Below are 24,540 nucleotides of genomic sequence, written 5' to 3'. Positions count from 1 at the left end.
GATTGGCCGCAGCCACCTACGTTATTCTCACAGAACGCTCGCTCATATCGATTGTGCTGGCTCTGGGGTTCATTCATTGGAGTTGTAAAATTCCATGCGTATCATAGGTCCTTGACGTGAATCCGTCGCGGTCAGTCTGGCTTGACCCCACTCCTTCAACCCACGCTAGCCATTGTACTGAGGGGTATATCATGCAACTTCATAAGACCTGGCGCGGACAGTGGCGTTTAAATCTATAGTAGCGGTTTTATACATGTCAACAGAACATCTCTGTTGATATCAGACAGCCTAATTGCGCTCTCGGCCGTTAGAAAGACTCCTCGCAGCCTTGTCGGCAATCCAAACGTCCTCCAAACTAAAGTTTCGTTAGTTTAAATTCGTAGCACCATATGATAGGACTGGAAGGCTTACGGAAGGATTAAGCTCGGGTTGATGAACCTCGTTCCCCTCTCGCGCGCCTCATCCACAGTCGTCTCCGGCACCTCCGGGCCTTCACCGGTGTGTCCCGGCATGCCCGACTCGGAGTGTTCCGCTCTTCTCAAGCTCTTCAAGGCGATGAACTTCATGAGCGGTCTGTAGGTCTTCGAGTACACCTGCAAGAACCAGAGAGTCCCTAAGATAAGCGGCACCAAGAGTGCAGATCTCCAGAATGCTCTCTTCAAGGCCAGCTGGCCCGCCATAGTGAGCTGGAACAAGATCAGACCGAGAATGACGCGGTCGCAAATCATGGTCCAGCCACGGCCAGTTGAGTGCTGGCGGTGGTCCATGGCATAGAGCAATTGGTACTTGTGGACAAAGTGACCCATCATGAAATAGGCAAGGCCGGCAAGAAGCACCATCCAAGACGAGCGAAGAACACTGTACACTGTACAAATGATGAAGATCAAAATCGTCTGCGGCAGATAGAAGCCGTAACTGAAGACCGGTGGCTGAACCAACTCCGCGTAATCTGTTTCGTATCAGCATACTGCGTCAGTTGTCTTGTCGAGTTATCAACTTACCTCGCGGGGTTTTTGCGCCCATAAGATGAATGGGATACAAAGCAACACTGCCGAACTCCAAAAGTCTAAGCGGGAATAGGCCGAGACCCTGAAGGATGACGAAGTTGGCATAGAAGTTCAGCAGGCCTTGCAGCGATACAGCAAGAGCGTTGGTGATCTTCGTGGCGTCCCTGAGTTGCTCTCCAATGTGCTCGAGCAGCTCTATGAAACCCGAAGCCGTACCCAAAATGGTGAAAACGACGAAGAAGTTGAAGAAGACGAAGAAGAAGTTCTTCGAGATCCTGTACTGTCGTTAATGGAAACTGTGCAACGAAATACTTAAATAACTTACACAGAAAGTTCAACGTCTCCCTGACCCATCATGCCTTGAAGGTTGGAAAGGTCTGGTATTGAAGTCAGTAACCGACTACTGAGGACAAAAAAATCTCACTCACAATCATATATGTACGGAACAGTGACGTTGAGCAAAGACACGAACAGCGTAGGCAATTGCGTGGTCACAATCGAACGGATGTTCTTGTGGTACTCCAGCATTTCTGAAAGCCTCGGCCACACCTTGCCTATCGACTCAAGGCTCAGCGCACCGGCGATGGGAACGAGCATAAGGGTCCAGAACACAGTCAGGACGGTGATCATGGCCGTAATCGACCATGCCCTTATCATCCTTTCCCTTCGTGGCATATAGGTGTTAGGCCAGACCACGTCAGTAGGGGAAGGGCTGGTTTTTGCCAGGAGTTGGAGAGGAGACGGATCCAGCACCGCTTGTACAGCCATTTGCTATTTGTCAACAGTATCAGCATTAGCCAATTTAATGAATGGGCACTCCTACTTACACAACTGGCCACGGTATCCATGGTGACAAATGCAAGCGGGGTAGGCTCGAACTCCTTCTTCCGCAGAGCCTTGATCTGCTCATCCATACGACGCAGCTTCTCCTCATAGTAGTCGATTGCGTCCACATTCTTGTACCGCAGCTTGAACCTCCCGTACCAGATCTTGGTAATTGGTCGGTTGCGAGCGTACGGCATGACATGGCCGTTCTCACCCGACTCGAGCAGACGACTGTGTTCGCCACCATCGATGGCCGGCCCCGGCGGCGAGGGTTGTGAGATAGGCAAGCTCTCCATGTTGCGCTCGACACGGCGCGCGCCGAGGTGGACTGTCCAAGCCTCTTCCAACTTGCGCAACATGGCCATTCTCTTAACCATCAGGTCATCCAGCTCCTTCCAGTTCCGGCACAGAGTGACCCGTTCAACCTTGCCAATCTCAAGCGCCTCGACAAAATCTTTAATTTTGCTTTCAGTCCGAAGCTCCGGGGGTATTCCTGACAAGCGGATTGTGCGGTCGGTGATAGTGGTCTGGCTACCCAGGTATTCTTGGCGAACCTCAATGATCTTCCTCGTCTCGGAGACGATCAGGTACATTGCCAGGCCAGTGAACAGGTAGGCAAACACCAGATACATCCACAGATAATCCGTCTGGTAGATCTCCGGGAAGTAGTGGGAGGACCAAGGGTCATGGGAAACCTCGGTGCTATTCCAGCTCTCACTGCGCTCGCTAAGCAAGAATCTACGCCGCAGCTCCGTTGGGGAATCATCACTGATGGTGTTGTTTGGCTTCAAGGTGCTCTTGCTGGTATCTGGGAAGCGGTCGTGGACGGGCTTGATGACGACGAGAGAGAAGAAGAGGGTGATTGAGAGGAATTTAATGGCCATTTTGAAGAAGGCGAGGAACTATAGGTATATAAGTCAACGCGGGCTCTCACAGCATTGGAAGCGGGGACTCTTACGACGTAGGCATCGAGACCAGCTGATGCCAGCACCTGTTCCTCGGTGATTCTAAACAGCACGGGTATCCATCCAAAGAGCGAGCGGGGCAGCTCAGGCAGAGCCGTGGCCTCGCCCTTCTGCTTCTTGCGCGCAGCGTACAGACCCTCCCATCGTGGGCGCAGTATCTAGAGACAGAGCGTCAGCACACGCACGGACAAAGAAAGCGGCACGGTATCACGGCGGGGACTGACACAAAAGGCGAGGAAAGCAGAGGTGCCCAGGGCAATAGAGATGATGATTTGGATAGTCGTGTCGCGCGGTCTGCGCGTGCCAAACAGGTCGAGACCCGAGGTGTTATTCGAGGGAGAATGAAGTTCGCCGTCCATTGTTGAGGAGCAGGCGCAACGCGCAGCTGCGGAGAACTGAGCGGGGAATTATTTGCTGGCGGCGTCGTCGCAGCATTGGTGTCATTTGTGAGAGCCTCGGATGATGTCGTGGGCCCGTTCACCGCGAATCTTGACTCACATTACACGTCAAATTATTATCTTATCGTCCTATATGCACGAAACATGCCCTCTTTAGGCCTTGAGCGCCCGACAATACGCCAACACTGCCAGATAATCCTCTGACTTGGTCACCCTCACCACGTCCTGCAATTCCCCCGTGCCCAGGTTCATTCGCTGCGAAACCCGCCCCTGTATCGCCCCGGACGCGATCAGCTCTGCCAGCGCCGCCGCGACATCCTTCGGCAGCTTGGGCATGCGCGAGGCCTCGACATCGATAGGCAGCTGTTGCTGCGCAAAGGGCCCGAAAGAAGGACCGATGGCCGATTGTGGACGTGGTCGTGGTGCCTTTGTCACCGCACCCGGCGTGTTCGGAAAGGAAAAGACTGGCCACTTCAGCTCGGCACTCCGGGACTGCTGCATCCGCGTCGTCGCTGGTGCCAGTTCTTTGTAAAAGTCCTTGATCTGCACAGTCGGCGCGAACTGCATCTTCTTGCCCGCTTTCTTCTTCCCGTATTTCTGCAAAACACTCTCCCCATCCTTTCTCACCTTTGCCTTTGCTCTTTGTAGGGCTTTTGCCCTTGTTTTTTGTAAGGCTTTCGCTGCTGGTTTGCCCCGAGCTTGTGTCCTGGGCCTGCCCTCATGGTCGGAATATGTCTTTTTCCTGAATCGTCTGGGGTCCCCCAAATAACTGTCCACTGTCTTCCACCGCTCCAGTCGTCGACGTGCCCAAAACCAGTTTGCAGCTTTTGGGGATCTCTCACCCACGTCCGTCACACCCGTGCCAAATCTTGATCCACCAGTAGGACCACTAGGACCACTAGGACCACTAGGACCATTAGGTCCATTAGAACCATTAGAACCATTAGGTCCATTAGAACCGTTAGAACCATTAGGTCCATTAGGTCCACTAGGACCACTAGGACCGTTAGGACCGTTAGGACCATTAGGACCATCAGGACCATCGGGACCATTGGGACCATTGGGACCCATAGGAGTAGGAGATTTAATAGGAGTAGGAGATTTAATAGGAGTAATATAACGAGAAGGGTCGCTGGGATCACCAGGGCCACCAGGACCACTAGGACCACGAGGGCCTCCGGGACCAGCAGAGCCATTGGGACCAGCGAGGCCCCTGGGAGCAGCAAGCGCCAACGCATTTCCGCCACGATACGCACCACGGACGGGCGAGTCGAGGGTCAGATCGAGGTCGCCGTCCCAGTCGTAGAGGTTCTTCTTCGGGCGATATCTATCCACGTCGACCCAGTCGACCCATTCGTAGGGGTTCTTCTTCGGGGGGTTTTCCTTCGGGGGGTTCTTCTTCGGGTGATGTTTTTTCGTCATGTCAGTTCAGATATCAGTGCTATAGGCAATCAGGTACGCGTAATAATAAAGATCGTAATCGTTCGTTCGTTTGGTCAAGACCGGCTTGACTGTGTCGTGGACGTCGTCGTGATAGAAATGGCAAAATCGTAGAGGCGGCATTTGGGGCTGGGGATTTGAACATGATAAAGGTAGGAGACAAAGGATTGGTCGGCGTTGTATTGGTTCCGAGAATTAAATATAGGATAAAGAAATGTTGTTCAATGTCTTTGTTATGTCGTGTGCTATATTTGGAGACCCTTCCCGCAGAGTGATTACAGTCGGCGGTAGGCATTGTTATGGTTTATATGCAAGCATGCCTCTGAGCTGACAATCTGCAGATAAGTAATATATAGAAATTATTCTAATTTACTTGTGGGGTATAATAGATACAACAATAGCTTTTGTCAAACCCAGTTCGTCGTAAGGATATGAGAAACAACATCCACCATTGTAGTGTCGATCTGAAGTATTCCCATGTCCGACAGTAACCCCAACAGACTGACGAACAGCCTCTTACATGTACACTATACACCCACTAAATTTACGGTATTTCTCCCGCATCTAATCCTCTAATCCTTCCTCTTCCCCCTCCCAAAAACAAACCTCTCCCAATTCGCCCTCAGCCGCTTCACACCCTCCTCAAGCCCCCACCCCCTCAGCTCACAAACCAGCCGCACCACCTCCTCCAGCCCCTCATCCATGTCCTTCCCCGCGCTATGCAAATCGCTCTCAACCAACAGCCTATCCTCGGGCACCGCCACCACGGCATCCCTCGCCGCCGCGGCGCCCCTCTCCGAGAAATTTATGGCCGCGGAAAACGACACAAACACGTCGACCGGCACGCTGGGATCGAAATACTGCTTCAGCTGGCTCGCGTGCCCGGAGTAGGAATGCAGGCATAGCCGCGGGGGAAAGGGCTTGGGCTTGCCGTCCGCCTCCTCATATTCCTCGGCTTCTTCTTCCGCCTCCTCTTCGGCCGTGACGCCGCGTCGTTTCCTCTCGCGCCGACTCATCCTCACCCGCTCAAACCCCCGCCACGTCTCGCGTATCGTCTCAAACAGGACCCCATGCGCCTGGACGCCATGCACAGACACGGCGCGGCCCAGCTCGCCGGCCAGGTTCAACTGCGCCGTCAGCACCTTGCGCTGATGCGCCATGGCGACGCCATGGGGCGAGAGGAGCCGGCCCTCGCGCCCACCAGGCGTCAGGCCCTCGTCCCGCGCCGCGTGCTCGTCCGCGCCCCACGCCACAGGCACTCGAAAGCTCTTGTCGAGGCCGACCTCGCCCACCAGCGCCAGCGGATACGCCAGCAGCGCGTCTCTCAGCTCGGCCAAAAACGCGCCTAGCGGGCGCGGCGCAGGCAGCTTGCGCAGAAACTCGGCTTCCTGCTCGCGCTTCACGCCCGGCGCAAACACGCCCTCGTAGTGTTGTGCCCGCTGCTCCTCGGCCAGCTCCCCATGCCCCCCGTACAGGGCCTCGTCGTACAGCTGGTGCGCGAACCATGGGTGCCACCCGAAGCATGGGACTACGCGCTCGTTGGCGCCCCATGCGTCGATGTCGCGCGATTGCACGCCGAGGCTGTCGGCAACTTGGCGCACGAGGGTCTGGTCTTGGGCGCGGGTGGCCATGATTGTGAGGGCGCGCGCGCGCATGGAGGTGATGTCTGGGACGGCGGCCATGGTGTCTGTGGGGTGGCAGTGGGCGTCGAAGACGCCGAGGGCCCAAGGGAAGGGCTGGTCGTCTGCGTCGGGCATGGCTGTTTGATTGTCTGGATGGACGGCCTGAAGGTTCACGTCACGTCGTGCCTAGGTCGGCTCGCGACGATCACATGCGGCACGCTTTCACCTGCGCTTACCACCTAAACCCAGCCAACGGCTCGGCTTCCCCTCACTACTAGGTACTATCTCCAGGCTTACCTACTCGTAGCAGCGACCATGTCACGTAGTCGCGCCGCAGTCACTTGCCCATCAACACCACGACAATGCTGCTAAACCCGCTCCACCTCCTCGCCCCTCCCGCCCTCATCGCCCTCTCTATCCCGCTCGTCCTCCTCGCAACTCTCACAACCACCCTCGCCCTCCTCACCCTCCTCGTGCGCGTCTCGCTCGTCTACCTCGAGCTCGGCCTCGCCCTCATCCACAGCTGGCTATCCAAGTCGGCCACACCAACAAAGACAGCAGCAGCCGCCTCGGCGCGCCGCGGAACTGGAAGCAGCCCGCAGCGCCATCACCGCCAGCACCACCAGCACCACCCCCCCGTCAAAGCCGACAGCTTCGTCTCGCTCGCCCACGCCACCAGCGCCGCCGCCGCCCGCGACCGCGACTTCGAGGGCCTGGGCGGCTGGCGCGACACCAGCCTCGACAGCCACGACGAGGCCTCCTGGGTTAGCATGAACGCGCGCCTCGAGCTGCCCATCGCCTCGGGCCTGCCGACGACGACGGTGCAGCCACAACCGCAGTCGCAGCGAAGACACCATCGGCGCTCGCTCACGGGCCCGCGGTCCGGCAGCCAGCAGCGCTGGAGTGGCCCGCTGGTTGCGGCGACGTGGAGCGCGAGCCCCGAGGCGATGCGCATGAGCGCCGCGCGCGCGCCTACTGCTGCTGGTGTTGCTGGGGATGGCGCTGCGAGGTCCGGCAGCCCGGACGAGTATTTCACCATGCAGACGTATCGGCGCGTGGGCGGGGGGTTGGAGGCGCTGGGCGCAGGCGGGGCGCAGTCGTCGCGGCGGAGGAGCGAGGGCGGCTCGGTTTGTAGCAGTAGCAGCAGCAGTAGCAGCTCCGGCTCGAGCACGGCATCGTCGGGGCGGACGGGGCTGATGGCCGTGAGGAGCGGCACGTAGCGGTACTGCTGCGCGGGGCTGGCCGACTGTGACCACCTACCTATATTTTCTTGCGGCTTGCTTGTCTTGCGTGGGTTGGTATCGTAGACTGCAAAGCGAGGTTATACTGTGAAAGCCATTCTGCGTGAAATGACCTTGGAACCAACTAACTACCTGAAAGAGCTATGGCTCCCATGGTACTTTATATAAACTAGACGTCACGTGCTTGCATCTCTACCTAACACTCGAAGCATTTATCGCCGTTAAAGCCGAGCAGCAGCGCTTGACCGCCAGAGGCACCAGGCCAATCATCAATCATCAATCAACCAGCCAACAACTAGGTACAGACCCTACCCTCCTCCTCCCGCAATCCCGCAATCCCGCACCCCTCCACCCTCCTCCACCCACCCGCCCGCGCACGCACCATGCACCTCACCGAAGACGAGCTCTACCGGTCGTCGACGCAGTTCCGGCACTGGTCCTTCACGCCCGCAACCCTCGCCGCGATCCGGCATGCGACCAACGCCGCGGCGGCCGAGCGCGTGCGCCCGCACCTGCCCCAAGACGCCGCCCTCCTCACCCCCGAAGACGAGCTGCGCCTCGTCACCATCTTCTGCAGCCGCTGCGTCGCGCTTGGCCAGTTTCTTAATGAGCAGCCGGGCCATGGCTTTCCGTTCAAGGTCGTCGTAAGTTGACAATGTTATTATTATTGCCCTTGTCTTTTTTGGTTGCTACTACCACTACTACTACTGTCCAATTCTAATACCCCGCGTTCAACAGGCCACGGCCGTCCAGTACGTCAGGCGCTTCTACCTCTTCAACTCGCTCATGATCTACGACCCCAAGAAAATCATGCCGTCGTGCCTCTTTCTCGCCACAAAGACCGAGGGCTGGCACACAAAGGCCTCGGACTTTGCCCAGAAGCTGCCCCGCACCACCGCCGACGACATCCTCGCCCCCGAATACCTCATCTCGCAGGCCCTGCGCTTCACCTTCGACGTGCGCCACCCCCACCGCGGCCTCGACGGCGGCCACATGGAGCTCATGGCCATGGCCAAGGGCGCCGCACCCCTGCTGCCCGGCGCGAGCGCGACACCACAACAGGTGCAGGACGCGATGCTGCAGCTGCCGGGCCCGGACGGCTCCGCGCCGCCGGCCGAGCCGAGCGTGACGGCGCTGCTGAACCGCGAGGGCCGCTCCTGGGACGCCGCGCGCCGCACGCTCAAGTCCGTCGCCCTCACCACCGACGCCTACTTCTTCTACACGCCGGCGCAAATCTGGCTCGCGGCGCTGGTCATGGCTGACGAGCCGCTCGCCCGCTTCTACCTCGACGTCAAGCTCCCGAACGACCTCCTCCAAGCCGCCGAACACAAGGACAAGCTTCTGGCGACGGTACACGCATGCGCGACCATGTTGCACGAGGGCGCCGCCCAGGAGCCCGACGACGAGGTCAGGCGCCTGGCCAAGAAGCGCGATGCCTGCGCCGACCCCGAGAAGGCGGATCTGGTGAGCTTACATGCGGCATCGAAACGCGGGGGTGCGGTTGACGGCGTTGTGGATGATGGGGTTGCCAAGCGGCGGAAGTTGGAGCGGCAGCAGAGCCAGAGGGAGGCGGATGCGTTTTGGGGGCCCGAGATCGGGAAGCCCGAGTCGGCGGCATAGCGGTGTGGGTGCTTGTTGGCGCATGGACACGGCGTAAGTAGGACGGAGGAGGACCGCGCGCGCATCTAGCAGTATCTCGAGCCCGAATCCGGGCACTGCTTCTTCGGGATGGACGACAGCTTTGACGACTGGAAAAAGCGCTACTGCTACACAGGGGTTATGGCGTTTACAACATGCTCGTTTGGTTTTGGTTTTGGTGGCTGAGTGGGCTTTAGGAGTTCGCTTGCAAGGTTCCTAGACCTTTCATCAATTGCGAGGGCGGGCAGACTTGCGGACTGGAAGACGGCTATTGCTGTCAATTCGGAACATAACAATAGGACTGGACTCGCGGCTTCGGTCAAAGAGTGTTGCTCGAAGCGTGCGTTCGAGGCCACAGACAAAGAGGAGTTCGATCGAATGCGATCATGGCCGCCATTGCGACAAAGCTCTTTGTCTATGCTGCCCGGCGTCGATGCTATATATATGTGATGTGTAAAGCCATGATGCCGCACACACAGAGCAACACGCCGATTCGCGTGATGCTCTCAGATCGGAAAGACGACCAGCTTCGGGAACGGCAATGGCAGCGCAATTACCGCTATGGCTAGACCACATTAGCTTCGACGAGCTGCGCGCCGGGGGATACATAGACCTGGACCAGCCCTTCCGCGATGAACTCTCCGCCAGCGAGATCCATCCACTATTCGGGCCAAGCCAATGGATTAATATCGATCAGCAATCGCTTGACCTGCTGGAGCCGACGTTCAAGCTGGCGTCGAAGTTGCTGGCGCACCCGCGCATCCTGCTCTTCTGGCACGCGCTTATGAACAACCGTCGCTTTATCCGGAGTCGGCGTCTGGCTGGCATGTTCGGCAGGAAGTGCGAGCGCTTCGACCCCAAGCCCGAGCCGCTCAGTGCCCAGGAGTCCAACAAGGTCCTGGAAGCGTTGGAAGGCCTGTGCCATGGCCATCGCTTTATGTTCGTTGCGGAGGCGGAGTTACCGGGTGCGGATGCGACCACGGACCGCTCTGGACTTTTTACACTTCCTGGCGTCCCTGTTATACAGCCACAGGGAGGGTACCAAGTGAGACACGCGTCAACATCTCGGATCAGCGCGCGCTACCTTGAGACCCTTCAGCGCTACGACCATGCCAGCAGTTACGCTTCCCCAAGGCCAGGAACGGTGCCCAGCCCGGACGACCTGCCCACTACGGCGTCGATTCTGCGGACCTGTTTCCACCTCGCCAAGACGTTGGTTCACGAGTTGTGCCACGCGATCAATTGGGCGTTTACGCACTATGATGAGCGGTCCAGGGTGCCCGAGATTCGAATCAAGATTGAGCCGTTCTTCATGGACCAGATACGCTGCGAGGTGGGACGGGCGTGGGAGTCTTTCGTCTTCGGGGGGCAGGTTGACGGAATCGGAGATGGGCTGGGCATGCAGTACGGCATCAGCGTGAGCAAGTGGCCGCATCCATTTTGCGACGAGGGCCAAGCGCGGGCGCCGATCCGAAGCCCATTCCGGACAAGCTACGCCATTCCCATGGCGTGGGTGCAGCGGCTATGGACAGCAGGCTTCTGGCAGGACGTCGAAAGGTACGGGTTGCAGGAGCTGCGGCCGGCGAAGCTTCTGGGGCTGCGGCGAACAGTAACGGCGGGGCCCGTGGCGGTGCTGCTGAGCGACGAGGCTGAGCAGTGGCTGGAGTGCTTCAGTGACGACGAAGCCAACTCTGAGCTCAGCAACGCGGCGCGGGCGGCATTGGTGCAGCGGTGCATGCAGGCCCAGGTCAACGAGCTGGTTGGCGCGGGCGATGCGGACAGCTCAGACAGCAGCGTGCTGCGGTATGCGGACGCGCAGGGCGTGGTGCGCGACTGACTGTGAATGATCACGGCTCACGGCAGACGCGGATCAAAGCGTGACGATCATGACGCGGATCTCGTTACATCGGGTGCGGAGAACCTTGAAAGAGCGCGGCCACGTGACGCAGGTCGGATGGGCTGACACGAGGGTGCAATTTGGGGGCTTCGGAGAGTGATGGAGAAAGTCGGGAGCGGTGCCAACTGGCGGGCAGACATGACGTCCCAAGAATAGGCAGTCACCCTAGACCCCGGGCTGTTGTGGCGGCAGGAGCCCACGGTGCCCCTTGCGACTGCCAATTCAATTCCTGAATCCTGGGGCGGCCTGGCGGGTTCAGCAGCGTCATCCAAGGCAGCCGCGGTCCGAGCGTCTTGCCTGCTTTGTTCGGTAGGTCCAGTCCAACAGTCGCTGCTGCCACTGCCCGCCCATTACGTAGCGTCCTCGCCAATGCCGTATAAGTTGCCCAGCTCCTCGCTCCCGCCAAACCCATCCTCTCTCCATCTTCCACGTCACTCTACTTGGACAAGCCTTCTTTGATTCCACGTCCGAACATACCTCAAAAAGAGTACGTCTTCTTCTTCTTCCTCTACGTCCACCAAGCTAACCTTCCTCTCTCTCTTCAGCCTCAAACCAACCCACCTCTACATCAACCAAAATGCGCTTCACTCCCGTCCTCGTTGTCGCCCTCAGCTCCTACGCCGCTGCTCAGGCCGGTTCCATCACCAGCGAGGTTGGCAGCGCCTTCAGCTCCATCACTTCTGCTGCCGCTAGCGGTGTCTCCTCCGTTGTCTCTGGTGCTTCCTCCGACGGCTCCAGCGTTGCCTCTAGCCTGAACAGCGAGCGCAGCAGCATCACTTCTGCAGCCGCCACTGCCACCGGCTCTGCTGCCTCCAGCCTCTCCTCCGCTCTCTCTAGCGCCGAGTCCCGTGCCTCGTCCGCTGCCTCGAGCATTAGCTCCAAGGCTAGCTCCAACGCCTCCAAGGCCACCGACTCCGCCTCCAAGTCGGCCTCCAAGGCCTCCAGCTCCGCCTCTGCTTCGGCTTCCAGCAGCGGTGCTGCCAACCCCAACGCCATTCCTGCTATGGGTGGTCTCCTCGGTGGTGTCATCGCCGTCGCCGGCCTTCTGTAAATCAGAGGTCACTGACGCTTTGATGACGTCACATTGGTTTTCTGCACGAGTTACGGTTGATGGACAAGCGATTCACCATGGGTTGAGCTAGATCAGGAAGTTCGGTCGGCTCTGGGATAGCGTCCAATTAGGGGTTGCTTTCAGTCGGCTCTGTACGATCAGGTCTTTCACAGCCGAAAATCTTAATACCATTAATGCATATGCTTTTTGCTCTCTATACGACATTTTTCGCATTCAAGTGACACTCTTTGCAATTATGTGTTAGCCCTGTCACCAATGCTCATGCTTGTCTGGCCAGTGTCGCCACGATCGCGTTCCACAAGCCGCGCACGTCATCCGTGTCTCCGGGTCGTAAGGCAGCCGATGTCGCCGAGCCGCCCCCGGATCGTCGCCCGCCACCGCAGCTCAAATTACCGAACAAAGTCATCCAGGCCGCTTTCGGCGCGTTTATCGGCGCGCGTCCTGGACCACATAGAAACATCGAACAAAACTCGGTGGGGATGCAAACAGCCCGATTTAGAAGACGGTGGGGAAGTTTTTGCGTGATGCGGGCCCAGATGAGGGGATCTGGGACGATCGATACGCTTGCGGGCATATGAGGCGTCGTCGTGAGAGGGGGGCACTGGGGGGTCACGAACGGGTCGGGTGCGACTGTGCCACCGCCCATCGGGGCGGGGCGGCATCCACGATCGGTAGGGGGAGTGGCAGTGGCAGTGGCAGTGATGGGGGAGTGGCGGTGGCAGTGTGAGTACTCTAGAGGCCTCTAGGCCGCTGCCGATCGGTGGCGTTGTGATTGTTCCGGGCCTTGCGCCTTGCGGCGGCGGGCGAATCAGGGGCCGGGGGCTGCGGCTTGGGCTTGCGAATGGATAGGGGGTACGTACCGGTACGTACCTAGGTACCTTTGGGTGCCTTGGGTGCTTCGTGTTTTGGGATTTTTTTTGCTGGTGGCCTGGAAGATTGGGGCTTGCTGGGGTGGGGTGTTGAGGGATGGAATAGGGGATGCGCAGCTACGGGCGGTGATTGTGCAATTATGTTTGTGCGTTTGCGATTGGTGTTGATTGTCTTTGATGTTATAATATAACGGGGTGAACTACAACGAGAGAGCGCAGAGCCATGGGTCGGGTGTGGTGTCTAGACGTCGCTTTTACTTGACGAATTGGCAGATCGATCACTGGTGGGGTCGCTCTGGTTAATTGAGCTGAGGTGCAGGATTGAAGTGATATTGGTAGAAATATAGAAAGGGGGCGATAGTTGACGGAGATGGTGTGGATGCGAAGTGGATCTGGGAGGGGAGGTTAAACTGGGAGTACCCAAGTAAAGAGGGACAAGATTGACTTACTGCAAGTTGGGATAGAAGGTGAGGTAGCATGCAAAGATTGCGAGTACACTCAATAACCAACAAAGTCCAGCAATAACTACATTGTAAGACGGCAGTAGACTTCCGCTCGTGCGGCTGCACGAAGTGTCCCAGTGGCCCTCGTGAGCGATTCTCACTCATGCCCCTAACAGTAATACCATGCGTAACAGGGGAAAGAAGTTTGATTTCCGGTTTCAGACTCAGTGGCAGATGAAATTCATCTGCGGCTTGAGTTTCCATGGCTTACCTGCATAGTACATGCAGGTGTGAAGCAGTTTCACTGATTTGGAGTAGTGATGAGCGTTGTTGAGGCTCTTTTTTTTTTTTTTTTTTTTTTTTTTTTTTTTTTTTTTTTTTTTTTTTTTTTTTTTTTTTTTTTTTTTTTGGTCAGCTTCTTTGCCTATTTCGGGAAAAATGGTGCGGTGGAGATGAATGAGGTGAGATTTGGATGTCGTTTACCCCCATCTTACCGCAGCTGACCTCGTGGACTTCGTCTTACTCTGTCCGCGCAAGCCGCGCTCTGCTAATCAACAGCTTACTCAAATCTTACTTCATCTGCTTGCGCAAGCCTTGTTGGGCCAAGCCTCAACGCTGACCGTTATCGACATTGTCGACATGGGGAGGACGGCAGACTTATAACTAAAAGAGAACACTGCCCGGCTAACCGGGTGACGCACATACCTGACACCATACCACTGCCACATACCCTTGTCAGCCAGCCTGGTCAATATTTAAAATGTAAAAATGTAATGATAAACGTTAAACCATTCCCTCTAAAAGTGTATTGCTATGTGCACAACACAAGCTTGTTCGGCCAATGGTTGGAAAAGCACGATGATGCCGATAATAGGCGGTGACTAATAATAGCTTATGATCGTACAAAGGACAATTTTTGATTATAGGTGTGACGAACTCCGACAAGCAAAGCAATGTACTTTGTAGTAACAGTTCTTCGGACCAGTAGTTAGTAGGGGGTTTTGGCATTGATGTTAAAATAGTAAGGTAGAGGTATGTCTATTTGTCGGCGAAACAAGCGAGGGGGGAACTGTTAAGGTCAGTGACGTGAAAGGAAGGCTCAAGCGCCCGACTCACCTATCTGGTGACTGCCCACCTTAGAAGGTGCCCTCGTAGTGCCTTCGACCTCTTGCCGACATCAACCCCACCGCGACCGACGCTCTTCTCCCAACGCTCCACCAAGAGACCTCAACCAAACATGGAAGAAGAGCCAGTGTCATTGAAGCGAAAGAGGTCTTCGCAGTCGCTCACCGATGATGAAGGTGAGTGAACCTCACGATTCTTCTTTCCACCAGATTAACTGGCACAGCCTAAGACGTGACAGTGGAACGGATGCTGCAGGAGCGGGAGCGCGAGGGCCTCACTATCCAAGCCTGCGTTTCCGCCAGCGCCGAGATTGCTCGGCGCAAGGCTGCTGGTATCCCTCGGGTGTTCGCGACGCGGTATGCCGACGAGTTTGACCACCTCTGGGAAGATAAGTCCCCTGACGCTGCCTCTCTTGTCGGCAGCGTGAGTGAACTCGAGGAAGGGGAGATACGCGAGACCGCCTCGGAGAAAGCTGCCAGTCTGATGAGAGAACGGAACGCCAGCAGCCCGTTGTCAAACCAGACTGGCACTGGACTCCATCAGACTAATACGCCCTTTCACCGAGGTGCTGATCCGCACCCTCTGCACCAACGTCCACCTGCCCCAAAGGGTCCGGGGAGCATTCTCAAGAATGCTCCCTCGACCCAGCATCGTTCGCTCTTGAGTCCTTCAGCGTACGCCCACGGCAAACTCACCAGCAAACAAGCCTGGGAAATCATGCCAACATCTCCTCTTAACCACAAGTCAACCGAACATAAGCCATACTTCACCCCAGGGACCGCCCTACCCTCTGTTCATCTTATCAGCCCTAACGAGCCCTCGCAGCTCCACACCAAGGCTCATGATTGTTCAAGCAACGGTGGACCAAGACAACAGCACGATGCTTCCCCTCAATGGAAGCGCTGGGTTCGCCAATGCAGCGAGCATTGGGACGTGCAGGATACAGTTCCGGTACGTCCGTACTTGACGAACAATGGCGGGGGGATTGATGGTTCGGGTGTGGTTGGCTTGCAGGTGCGCGACACAACTACTACAACTACTTCAACGCTCGCGGTATCTTCCCGCACTGAAAAGGGAGCAGATGACTTTTTGGAGGAACTGGGTCAGGAGCTGTTGGGTCGTGGAAAGTTGCCAGGGCGCTTGTTGAACGGATGAACAATATTGGCGGTGCGGAACTTCCAAGAGTTGACTTCAGCGGTGTATTTGCTTCACTGAGGGGGGTTTCAGGAAAAAGAATAGATGTGGAGCCTTGTATGGAAGCGATAAATACGTTCGCTAGCAACGAATCTTGGGTTAGGCCCAGTTTGAGCAAAAGAGGACGTTTTCTCTTCATCAAGTGCATCTCACACTTTACATAAGCCAGAGCAGGGGCGCAGAGTCTCTCTTCCTCGTTCATTCATGAACTGCCTGCAGCAAACAACAGTATTTTAACACAGATGACAACAAAAATGTGAAAGTATGAAGTGAGATTTGGAGTGGGTGGATCGTCGGTTGAATGGCGCGGCGTTTCTCGTGTCGAGGCAGGTCCGTAGGGCTGAAAGCGGCCAGCTTGCGCCAACTTCAGCCCACCCTTGCTCCCCGCCATTCAAGCTGCTCCGCGCAACACCAACACCCTGGATTCGTCGTGATACCCTAGAACGATCAGTGCGCTTACCCTGCAACATTTACTCGACCCAGGCAAACCAGGCACCGCCCAAAAGATCTTCAACATGTCCAAGATAACCCACATCAGCGCGTCTCCGCAGTTCAAGAACATCCTCTCCTCCAACACCTGCGTCGTCGCCGACTTCTATGCCGACTGGTGCGGGCCTTGTAAGGCCATCGCGCCTATCTTCGAGCAGCTCGCCAGTGCGGAAGCAAAGCCTGGCCGGATGGCGTTCGTCAAGGTGGACGTCGACGCCCACCAGGGCATCGCGCAGCAATATGGCGTCTCGGCGTAAGTCGCACGCGCACACCACACACCCACCTTCACATCAGGAGCAGGCAGCTAACTTGTCCGGACACCATACAGCATGCCCACCTTTCTCATCTTCAAGAACGGCACCGTGACCGAGACGATCCGTGGAGCGAACCCGGCCGGCCTGCGTGCCGCCGTACAGAAGGCCGCGGCCGACGCCGCCAAAGGCCCCGCCAAGCAGAGCTCTGCCTTCGAGTCGAAGGGCCACGTGCTTGGCGGCGCAGGCACTCAGACTAGCACAACGAGGGATTGGGGCTTCGCGGTCTCGCGCCATGGCGGCTTTATGGATACGCTGGTGCGCTTCTTCGCGTTATATTTCACGAGCTTACTCGCGTTCGATGCGTATGCGGCGGCAGAGGCCAGTCCATTTAATATCAAGGCCAGGAGGTGAAAGAGGCTGCGGAGTGTTGGGCGTATCTGGAGTGTTTGGGGATGGAGTTTCCGTTTTAGCCTGAAAGTGCGTGCATGAGTGGCTTCCATGGACAGAGTGCTAGATGTGATTGGTTGCTGGAGCTGCCCCTCATGTTCGTAGGTAGCTTTTCAGCTGTATATCCTAGTACGACGATTGGCCCTGTATGGCAATTAACTGGTTTGGCATGCAGCATGCGCTTTCATGAATGGTTCTGCGAACTCTGAAATGGTATTCGACAAGAGTACGAGTTGAACTAATCAGGATCGGTTTGCGTCTGCCTCGCAGCTCCAGATGTAGTACTTCCTGCCTGCATTAGATAGCTAGTCATGTGACGCCATTAGGCATGCCGCATGCCGAGTTCCCGAGACAGAGAGAAGAGATGATGAGATCTCGGGCCGCCCGTGGTGTTGATGTCGATCATGATGTATGTTGGGGATAAGCGGCAAGGAATTTACTGAGGATCCACCCGGTCATGACTCGGGCAAGCTAGCAGACACCCCTCCGCAGCCACAACTGGGCCCCGGCCAAAGACCAGTCGAGCCACCAACCGGTTTCCCACCTACCCTGCACAGCGCTCTTTCTTCCTCTGTACTCCTAATGTCTAATTTCATTCTTTCCCTCTGACCGGTGCTGCATCCTTTGCTCTTCTGCGTGCCTTCTTTTCCCGGCTGTCATGATATCCTTGTAGCTGACCTTGCCTCCGTTTCTTCATTTTCCAGGCCTAGGCCGACATGGATGCCTCTGGTTTGGACCCAGATTCTTACACAGCCCAGCGCCTTGTGCGTGAAACCTGCCTCAATCGGCCGAATCGTGACTGACTCCTGACCAGCAACATGCTACCCCCGAACACCTCTATCTTACCTCGCGCCGCTGTTTCGTCGGCCCTATCCCCGAAGGATGGCTCAAGTCGTACCGTCGCGACTGGTACAAGCACCATTTACACATCAACTACTCGTCTCGCGCCGCGACCTTCTCCGCAGGCGCTCTCGTATCCCATCATCGACGCGTGACGGGCCTGGAGACCCCTCGCACATCGGCGGAAATCCCCGCAAGCTTTCCTCAACCAGCTGATTTGGCGGCTGAGGATACCGAATATGAGGATGTAGAACCAGGGAAGGGCGCTGCTGTGGATGTGCCTGGCCCAGCTGCAGTGGTTGCTCCCCGAGCGGAACACGCAGACAATGCTATTGTGGATGAGAGCCTAGAAGAGCAGGGAAAGACACAGGACTCTTCTCCTAGTACCAAAAGAGATCGCAGAATGTCGCAAAAGGACCCTGCTCACAAAGGCAAACTCGCAGGCTCGTTTTTCACGGCTTCGGAGGGTGCTGCATCTCAGCCAAACACCGATATGCGCGCGATATCGAGGGGTGGAAGCAGTCTTCAGCCACCACCTGGCTCTCCGCGTGGTGATGCTTCTACGTCGTCTTTACTGCCCAAAGCTGACTCTGGTCCAGCAGCGGCAGTACACTTTAAGCCCATGCGGCGTGCTAACACCATGCCTACCCGTGGAGTTACGTTTGCTGTACCAGAGGAACCCAAGCGCTCCCAACTTCAGGCCAAAGCACGGTTGACACAAATGAGCTTACGTCGTGCGGGTAGCCGAACCAAAACTCGCAAGCCCCAGGAGGGACAAATCATCAAGATGGAAAAGATGCTTGTACGCGTAGAATCCACTATGGCAGACCTTGGCGACGACTTTGATGAGAATGTGGCTCGGGGTATTGACGCGAGAACGACAGAGAAGTGGAGAGAGTACATGGTTGTCTGCAGAGACAGCACGGAGGACGATGCTCAGTTTGTTCTTCAGATGTACAAAACAAGAGTAAGTTGTCCAGTTGAAGCGCAAACTGCCATTTCTACTTCCTGCCTTCAAAAGCGGCAAGACTCTTCGACAATCTTCTAGTATTACAAGGCCAGTCAAGGCAGAATGCTGATATCTTGTATTTAGGTTATACCCGGAGTCGAACAACAGAAAACCAAAAAGAAACCAAAACATGAGATATTTCTCAGCCGCAAGTCTATTAAAGTCAATCTTTATTCATCCTTAGACAAGTCTGTCGTCATCTGGGGCCCATGGCGACAATCTACGAGAATTCTTCTCATGCGCCCACGTTCTGGATCTGATGCCGTTGAATGGTATACTTTCTTGCGGAATATTCTCGGCTGGCACCGAGCAAGGGAGCTCCAGATTAACGTACCGGATTTGAACGTCAGCGTTCGTCTTGATAATCCTTTTCAGCAACTGGAAGAATCCACCGATCTTGAGCGCATTGAGGATGGTAGTGAGGATGCCATCACAAGGTCTGCAATTGAAGAAGAGCTGGTGGCACAGAACATTATCAATCGGACTCTCGACTTGCTCAAAAAATCGGGTGAGTACGGAAACATTGTAAGGCCATGGGCTGAATCCGGGCGTGTGGGTTTAGCTTGGAAGAGGTACGACCGTTTGGAATGGATACATGGCGATAACGAACGGAAAATGTATGGCACCATTGCCATGGCAAAAACCCACGAGTTGGAGTTGCGGCCGAAGCAGCATTATCCAACTACCGCCACAGATGACGAAGACGCGAAACTTCGCGAGCCAGTGCCCGTTGAAGGTTTCCTCATCAGGCTAACAAGCCAAAGAGGCGTCGACAAGAGGCTCGGGCGAATGTTTTTCAAGCGGCTCTATTTCTCGACTCATGACAACTTCCTGGTATTTTCTAGGCCAGCGAGGGCAAATCCTCCTCCGCCTCCAAAGCTGCCCAGTTCTCGCGGGTCTAGAATCCCGTCAGCAAAACAAATTGCTGAGGGAATCCCCATCGTTTATGCGGTAATTGTTCAAAATAACCTTGTTTGTAACCAAACACTAACCTTCTGATAGGTGAACCCGTACCCTATCAAAAACGGAGAGATCGAGTGGCTTGCAGCTGGTAATCGAGGACTGCCTGAAGATATCAACCACCATGATCAGGACGCACGCGATGAAGCCGAGAGGAAGACCGATTTGCTCCTCAAGTGTGATGGCTACATAAATCTTTGCAACGTGACAAAGATCAGAAACGTGCAGCGTGGAGCGACGGCTGTGGATGAGGATATAGAGAGCGGCTCAGACGTCGACTTTGACCGAGAAGTGGCCGACACAATGCAAGACGACGGTGTCACCAAAGAGTTTGATGACGAGAGGACTTTTGAGCTTGTCCTTAAGAATGGGCTGCTCATCCGTCTCCAGGTAAGCACTTCTTTAACTTGACATTAGGGGCATTAACTGACCAACGCTCTCTCTAGGCTTACAACAAACTCACGAAAAACGAGTGGATGCGTCGTCTTCGTGACCTCGTGAAATACTGGAAATATCGTTCAACCAGCGATATTGAGCTTACGAAATCTGTACGGAGGCGAAATCTCGCTCTTCTCAACATTGACGAGGAGGCGGAAGCCCTAGTGGGCCAGTTTGCCCGGAAATGGGAAGTCCTGCATACACATGCTAGCCCAGATCTGTACAATCTCTGTGGAATCTCCAACTGCAGAACAGTACATGTACGTTGCCATACCGGCTCTCTAAACACCGGCATCTAACGAAAGCACCAGATCGCAGGCACACTTTACCGCAAACCACGGCGACACGGCACCTTCACACGCTGCTCTGTCATCCTGTCCAGCGGCAAACTCCTGGTCTTCCAAGACTCCCTCCGCAAAGCGACCGGCAAGCAAATCTCGCACATCCACAACGAACACACCGCGACGATCGACCTCAGAGACTGCTACCTCTACAGCGGCCTCGTAACGGAAAACGACCTCCTCTACCAAAACCGGACTTTTGACAACAACCGGCCAGGCCACACAGCGCTGCCGCGCATCTACCTCGAGGACGGCTGGACCAGCACCGACGAGGACAGCATGACGTGCTTTGTCATCTGGCACGCCGCCAGGCGTAGCCTCTTCCGCCGCGAGAAGCTGCACAGCCCGGAGGACAAGGAGCGCGATCCCGCGCGCAAGACGCGCTTCAAGTGGGTCAGCCAGCTCGGCGTTCCGGGCAATACGATGGTGTTTAAGGCGCGCAGCCGCGCGGAGCGGGATCATTGGGTGCTGGCGATTCAGACGGAGATTGAGAAGATGGGCGATATGGACGAAGTGAGGATTACGGGCGTTGATTGAGTTGGTTAATGGGGAGCGTGGAGGAGGTGGGTAATGGTTTGGAGAGGATGAGTGGAATGCGTTTAATTGGGTTGGCTTGGGCAGCGGTTTCTCCCGCTTCCTCTTCTTGTTCTTCTGGTTCCTAGCGTTGCACACATTCTGTTTTGCGATTGAGATACACCTCGAGGCGCCAGTCCTCTGCTGCTTTTTTTCTTTTGTTGTAACAAGACCGCTGTAGTCATGAGTTCTGAGGCAACTAGTTCGCCTGTTGACCGAATTCATAATTGTAAAAGTACATGTATCGTACATGCTTAAGAAAGATGATTGAAATCGGCTTAGAGGCTCTCTGGTAAAAGGCGAACAAGCAGCAATCAAGAAGTTCATCATTGGAGTCAGGTTCGTTACAGTAGAGACATCGAAGCAGCTCTCAGATTTGCCATTTGCTATTTACCATCACCACCACATCGGCCCCGACGCCATCTTATCTTAACCTTTCCTCCGTATACCTACCTAACCACTCAATCACCCTCTCCCCTCGCCGGCTGCGCGCCATAATACTTGCTCATCTCCAGCCGCACCAACAGCCGCTCAATCGTGTTCTCCTCGGCCAGCACCCCGCTCTTCTCGCCAAACAGGCCGCCGCCCAGCGCCGCCGCGGCCTGGCCCCGCGCATACCCCCGCTTGCCCGCCAGCCCGCGGCACACGCTCATGAAGACCTGGACCTTGCTGCGGAACGCGGCGCGCAGGGCGGGCACGGCAGCCGCGTCGTCGGCACTCACAGCGTGCTCATGCTCGTGCTCGTGCTCGTACCGCGCAGCGATCTTGGCATACCCCAGCACTGCCTCGAAAATGTCCTCCAGCAGCGCCAGAAGCTGCGCCTGCCGTCGCCGCAGCAGCAGCGCAAACAGCATGCGCTCGAGGCACGCGTCGTGGGCCGCGCGCACGCTCTCCAAGCCCTCGGTAACGCGGGTGCCGAGCTCGCCACGCGCGTCCTCGGCCGCCAAGCGGCGCTCCAGCTCGTCGAGCCAGGCCGCAAACGCGGCCCACGTCTCGCGGATGCCGCTGTCGAAGAAGTAGGCCGCGATGCTCGTGACGAAGTGGTGCGCCTCGGCGCGCAGCGAGTGGCTTTCGGGCACGCCCGGCAGGCCGTGCCGCGGCAGCTGGTGCGAGACGACGAAGAGCATACGCGAGATGCGCAGGAGGTGCTTGAAGCATTGGTCGTATTTGTCGAGGGCCGAGGGCGTGATGACCAGGTGCAGCGGCGGCGGCGCCGTGTACTGCAGGCGCAGGAAGTCGAGCGCGTGCAGCGAGTTGGGGTCCATGACTTTTTCAATGTCCGCCGATGGGAGCGTCCGGATTGCGAAGCTGAGGTTGCCTGGCAGGTCCGGCGTCTCTCTGATGCCGACCTCGTGTTGGGCTTTCACCGAAGGGTCGTTCTTGTAGGTCTGGTACAGCTCCGAGGAGTGGTACGTCTCGCTCAGGACTCCCATCAGTGCCAGACGCAGCTCTGAACTTGCTGGCGGCCATGTAGACCGTGATCCCAGCTTCAACCCCATCGGCGCTCCCGTTCGCACGGTCCCGCGCTTTCTCTCTGCGGTCTCGAGCTCGGGACTGAATAACGCAGAAGTCAGGCGAGACATGAAAACTCCATCGCCGAGCAGGTGGTATTGGCGTTGTACCGCCAGATGCAGCCGTAGTCCATGAGACCTGAAGAAGAGACGGAGCGTCGTGGCATTGACGAGGCGGGCCTGCGCCATGAAAAGTGGCGTAAGAGACAAGGAAGGAGTGACCGATAGAGGCGGGGCGAAAGTGAATGCGTTTTCATCATCAGCGGCCTTTACGGAAATGCAGTCAACAACTAAGCGGTGGAGAATCGCCGAAGCGCCAGCTTCCTCGGTGGTGGGAGCTTGGTCGAAGAGTTTCGCTGTGTCTTGGAAGTACTTTTCAGTGTCAGTGAGCTGCGGCTCGGACAGAAGCTTTTTGATTTCTAGCTCTGAGTGTTCACCCATCGCGGCATCTTGAGTCTTTTGTCCAAATTTGTGTATCGCGTCGACAAGACTTCTCTCGTAATCCTTTGCCTTTGCGGCCACGTTCTCCATCACCTCCCAGTCAAACTTCCACTCGAGAGGAGGCGCATGAACACCGGACGAGTGTGGGGCGCATAGAGGATGGCCTCCATGATGCTTTTCAAGAAAGCGCAAACTCTTTCCAGTCTCGAATATCATCCGGCCGTCTTCATCCGTTATAAAGATGGGCATATTCTCGGGCCGGTAAATATGCTCAACTCTCTTCGAGCTTTCAGTTTGGTCTTCCGAAGCTTCGTCAATGTCAGCAAAGCTATTTTTGAGCTCTTTCTTGCCAAATTTGGCATCAAACCCGTGTCTCAAGCCAGCCCACCCCGCGGCGAACTGGATCCAGGGGTTTGTGACTTTGGACAGAATTTCCAGAAACAATGATCGCAACCAGTTGTCACCCTGATCCATGTCCTGGACCCGGATATATAGTTGAGTTACCAGTTCCTCGTTACTGCGCGTAGTCCTCACTGCCTCCACCATCTCCCTCAGCAAGGAAAGAATCCGGTGTGGGCGCTCGAACAGATCTTGAAGTTGCAGCAGACTGTTAACAGAGGTTGCTTGATTGCCGAGGTGGTTTTCTAGCGCAGATAGAATTGCTCCTATAGCGTTCGCCAAAGCCACCCGCGCAGGAAAGGCATTGCTCGTCACATACGTCTTTTCGACCATGTTTCGGAGATACCTGACTGTCGCGCCGCCTTGAATGAAGTTGTTAATCAAACTTTGTGCCGATTCTAGGCTGAATCCGGACATGCGACCATCTTCAATTGCTTGCGCGAATGCTTGGCTCTGAGCATCGAAGCGAAACAGAGCAGACGAGCGGCCAAGTCCCAGGTTGTATAACGACTGCAGAAGTATATCCGCCCGTATTATCCTTCCCGAACCTTTACTCTTCTCTTCATCCTGTTGTTGCGCGACAGCGACATCGAACGCCTCGGGCCCCGCTTCACCGACATAGGTATGGCTGGGTTCCTGGTAGCCTGGCTTTCCAAACGCTTCCCACGACTGGAATCTTATGTCCTGATGTGCCGGGGCAAGGTCCGCGACAGTATCCCAGACATCCTTGTCCTTGACTTCATTTTCGGGCGGTTGTTGCGGCGCCGCGGACGATACGGTCGACTCTTGACCGGAATCCAGGTCCTCAAGCACGCCATACTGGAAGGTTTCGAGATCCGGCAAGCGCAGGTCATGTTCGAGGTCTTTCGAGGGAGCATAGGGGTTGTCGAGCTTTATAGCGGTTACTGCAGGCGTTAGTTTGCAGCCGGACGCGTCGGGCACGAAGCGCACATACTGTCAAGCTCGATGTTGGGGAAGAGGGTTGAGGAGGCTTCTAGGTCGGGAAGCGCGAGGCTCGAGGAGCGCCAGAGGTCGCGGACGGCGAAGGCATCGAGGTCCTCGTCGATGTTCATGGTGTCATGGGGAGCGGGCCATGACGCCG

The 24,540-nt window shown here is 56.2% G+C and overlaps 11 protein-coding genes across 11 annotated transcripts; 7 read left to right on the top strand and 4 right to left on the bottom strand.

Moving 5' to 3' along the window:
- Window positions 1-98: 98 nt before the first annotated feature.
- On the bottom strand, window positions 99-3,246 carry K452DRAFT_259629 (uncharacterized protein). The gene is made up of 8 exons (XM_033538503.1): window positions 3,022-3,246; window positions 2,791-2,955; window positions 1,835-2,734; window positions 1,436-1,778; window positions 1,333-1,384; window positions 1,002-1,282; window positions 412-949; window positions 99-355 (listed from the first exon to the last, which is right to left on the bottom strand). Exons 1-8 carry the CDS (start codon window positions 3,154-3,156, stop codon window positions 289-291), a joined length of 2,481 nt encoding a protein of 826 aa, XP_033391830.1. The 5' UTR covers window positions 3,157-3,246; the 3' UTR covers window positions 99-288.
- A 56-nt stretch (window positions 3,247-3,302) lies between these two features.
- Window positions 3,303-4,829, bottom strand: K452DRAFT_292694 (uncharacterized protein). The gene has a single exon (XM_033541422.1). It carries the CDS (start codon window positions 4,615-4,617, stop codon window positions 3,349-3,351), a length of 1,269 nt encoding a protein of 422 aa, XP_033391829.1. The 5' UTR covers window positions 4,618-4,829; the 3' UTR covers window positions 3,303-3,348.
- Window positions 4,830-5,012: 183 nt separating this feature from the next.
- On the bottom strand, window positions 5,013-6,441 carry K452DRAFT_292692 (uncharacterized protein). The gene has a single exon (XM_033541421.1). The coding sequence runs from the start codon at window positions 6,390-6,392 to the stop codon at window positions 5,208-5,210; it is 1,185 nt and encodes a 394-aa protein (XP_033391828.1). The 5' UTR covers window positions 6,393-6,441; the 3' UTR covers window positions 5,013-5,207.
- A 115-nt stretch (window positions 6,442-6,556) lies between these two features.
- Window positions 6,557-7,623, top strand: K452DRAFT_292691 (uncharacterized protein). The gene has a single exon (XM_033541420.1). It carries the CDS (start codon window positions 6,620-6,622, stop codon window positions 7,475-7,477), a length of 858 nt encoding a protein of 285 aa, XP_033391827.1. The 5' UTR covers window positions 6,557-6,619; the 3' UTR covers window positions 7,478-7,623.
- Window positions 7,624-7,881: 258 nt separating this feature from the next.
- Window positions 7,882-9,118, top strand: K452DRAFT_238056 (uncharacterized protein; the record flags this gene model as incomplete). Its single annotated transcript, XM_033537637.1, has 2 exons — window positions 7,882-8,142; window positions 8,237-9,118. The coding sequence occupies 2 exons, from the start codon at window positions 7,882-7,884 to the stop codon at window positions 9,116-9,118; spliced, it is 1,143 nt and encodes a 380-aa protein (XP_033391826.1).
- A 280-nt stretch (window positions 9,119-9,398) lies between these two features.
- K452DRAFT_148455 (uncharacterized protein) lies at window positions 9,399-11,292 on the top strand. The gene has a single exon (XM_033535512.1). The coding sequence runs from the start codon at window positions 9,678-9,680 to the stop codon at window positions 10,971-10,973; it is 1,296 nt and encodes a 431-aa protein (XP_033391825.1). The 5' UTR covers window positions 9,399-9,677; the 3' UTR covers window positions 10,974-11,292.
- On the top strand, window positions 11,274-12,303 carry K452DRAFT_292689 (uncharacterized protein). Its single transcript, XM_033541419.1, has 2 exons — window positions 11,274-11,520; window positions 11,579-12,303. The coding sequence occupies exon 2, from the start codon at window positions 11,611-11,613 to the stop codon at window positions 12,082-12,084; it is 474 nt and encodes a 157-aa protein (XP_033391824.1). The 5' UTR covers window positions 11,274-11,520; window positions 11,579-11,610; the 3' UTR covers window positions 12,085-12,303.
- A 2,150-nt stretch (window positions 12,304-14,453) lies between these two features.
- On the top strand, window positions 14,454-16,039 carry K452DRAFT_148450 (uncharacterized protein). The gene has a single exon (XM_033535511.1). It carries the CDS (start codon window positions 14,789-14,791, stop codon window positions 15,695-15,697), a length of 909 nt encoding a protein of 302 aa, XP_033391823.1. The 5' UTR covers window positions 14,454-14,788; the 3' UTR covers window positions 15,698-16,039.
- Window positions 16,040-16,118: 79 nt separating this feature from the next.
- Window positions 16,119-17,130, top strand: K452DRAFT_259622 (uncharacterized protein). Its single transcript, XM_033538502.1, has 2 exons — window positions 16,119-16,478; window positions 16,554-17,130. The coding sequence occupies exons 1-2, from the start codon at window positions 16,252-16,254 to the stop codon at window positions 16,888-16,890; spliced, it is 564 nt and encodes a 187-aa protein (XP_033391822.1). The 5' UTR covers window positions 16,119-16,251; the 3' UTR covers window positions 16,891-17,130.
- A 326-nt stretch (window positions 17,131-17,456) lies between these two features.
- K452DRAFT_280496 (uncharacterized protein) lies at window positions 17,457-21,051 on the top strand (the record flags this gene model as incomplete). The annotated part of the gene is made up of 6 exons (XM_033539457.1): window positions 17,457-17,690; window positions 17,741-18,733; window positions 18,860-19,726; window positions 19,778-20,125; window positions 20,182-20,433; window positions 20,479-21,051. Exons 1-6 carry the CDS (start codon window positions 17,643-17,645, stop codon window positions 21,049-21,051), a joined length of 3,081 nt encoding a protein of 1,026 aa, XP_033391821.1. The 5' UTR covers window positions 17,457-17,642.
- Window positions 21,052-21,548: 497 nt separating this feature from the next.
- Window positions 21,549-24,511, bottom strand: K452DRAFT_280495 (uncharacterized protein; the record flags this gene model as incomplete). The annotated part of the gene is made up of 2 exons (XM_033539456.1): window positions 21,549-24,343; window positions 24,394-24,511. 2 exons carry the CDS (start codon window positions 24,509-24,511, stop codon window positions 21,549-21,551), a joined length of 2,913 nt encoding a protein of 970 aa, XP_033391820.1.
- Between the last annotated feature and the right edge of the window lie 29 nt (window positions 24,512-24,540).

Source organism: Aplosporella prunicola, assembly GCF_010093885.1.
Source record: "Aplosporella prunicola CBS 121167 unplaced genomic scaffold K452scaffold_61, whole genome shotgun sequence".
Lineage (NCBI taxonomy): Eukaryota > Fungi > Ascomycota > Dothideomycetes > Botryosphaeriales > Aplosporellaceae > Aplosporella > Aplosporella prunicola.
The sequence above is the reverse complement of the archived record's forward strand: the minus strand, read 5'-3'. Positions and strand labels throughout refer to the sequence as shown.

What these genes read in the sequence shown, in the direction of transcription:
- K452DRAFT_259629 (XM_033538503.1), bottom strand. Translation starts at nt 3,156, where the DNA reads ATGGACGGCGAACTTCATTCTCCCTCGAATAACACCTCGGGTCTCGAC. An exon ending in TGGATACCGTGGCCAGTTGT is followed by an intron (nt 1,779 to 1,834) that starts GTAAGTAGGAGT and finishes GTTGACAAATAG; the next exon opens with CAAATGGCTGTACAAGCGGT. An exon ending in GGGCGCAAAAACCCCGCGAG is followed by an intron (nt 950 to 1,001) that starts GTAAGTTGATAA and finishes GATACGAAACAG; the next exon opens with ATTACGCGGAGTTGGTTCAG.
- K452DRAFT_292694 (XM_033541422.1), bottom strand. Translation starts at nt 4,617, where the DNA reads ATGACGAAAAAACATCACCCGAAGAAGAACCCCCCGAAGGAAAACCCC.
- K452DRAFT_292692 (XM_033541421.1), bottom strand. Translation starts at nt 6,392, where the DNA reads ATGCCCGACGCAGACGACCAGCCCTTCCCTTGGGCCCTCGGCGTCTTC.
- K452DRAFT_292691 (XM_033541420.1), top strand. Translation starts at nt 6,620, where the DNA reads ATGCTGCTAAACCCGCTCCACCTCCTCGCCCCTCCCGCCCTCATCGCC.
- K452DRAFT_148455 (XM_033535512.1), top strand. Translation starts at nt 9,678, where the DNA reads ATGGCAGCGCAATTACCGCTATGGCTAGACCACATTAGCTTCGACGAG.
- K452DRAFT_292689 (XM_033541419.1), top strand. Translation starts at nt 11,611, where the DNA reads ATGCGCTTCACTCCCGTCCTCGTTGTCGCCCTCAGCTCCTACGCCGCT.
- K452DRAFT_148450 (XM_033535511.1), top strand. Translation starts at nt 14,789, where the DNA reads ATGCTGCAGGAGCGGGAGCGCGAGGGCCTCACTATCCAAGCCTGCGTT.
- K452DRAFT_259622 (XM_033538502.1), top strand. Translation starts at nt 16,252, where the DNA reads ATGTCCAAGATAACCCACATCAGCGCGTCTCCGCAGTTCAAGAACATC. An exon ending in CAGCAATATGGCGTCTCGGC is followed by an intron (nt 16,479 to 16,553) that starts GTAAGTCGCACG and finishes GACACCATACAG; the next exon opens with CATGCCCACCTTTCTCATCT.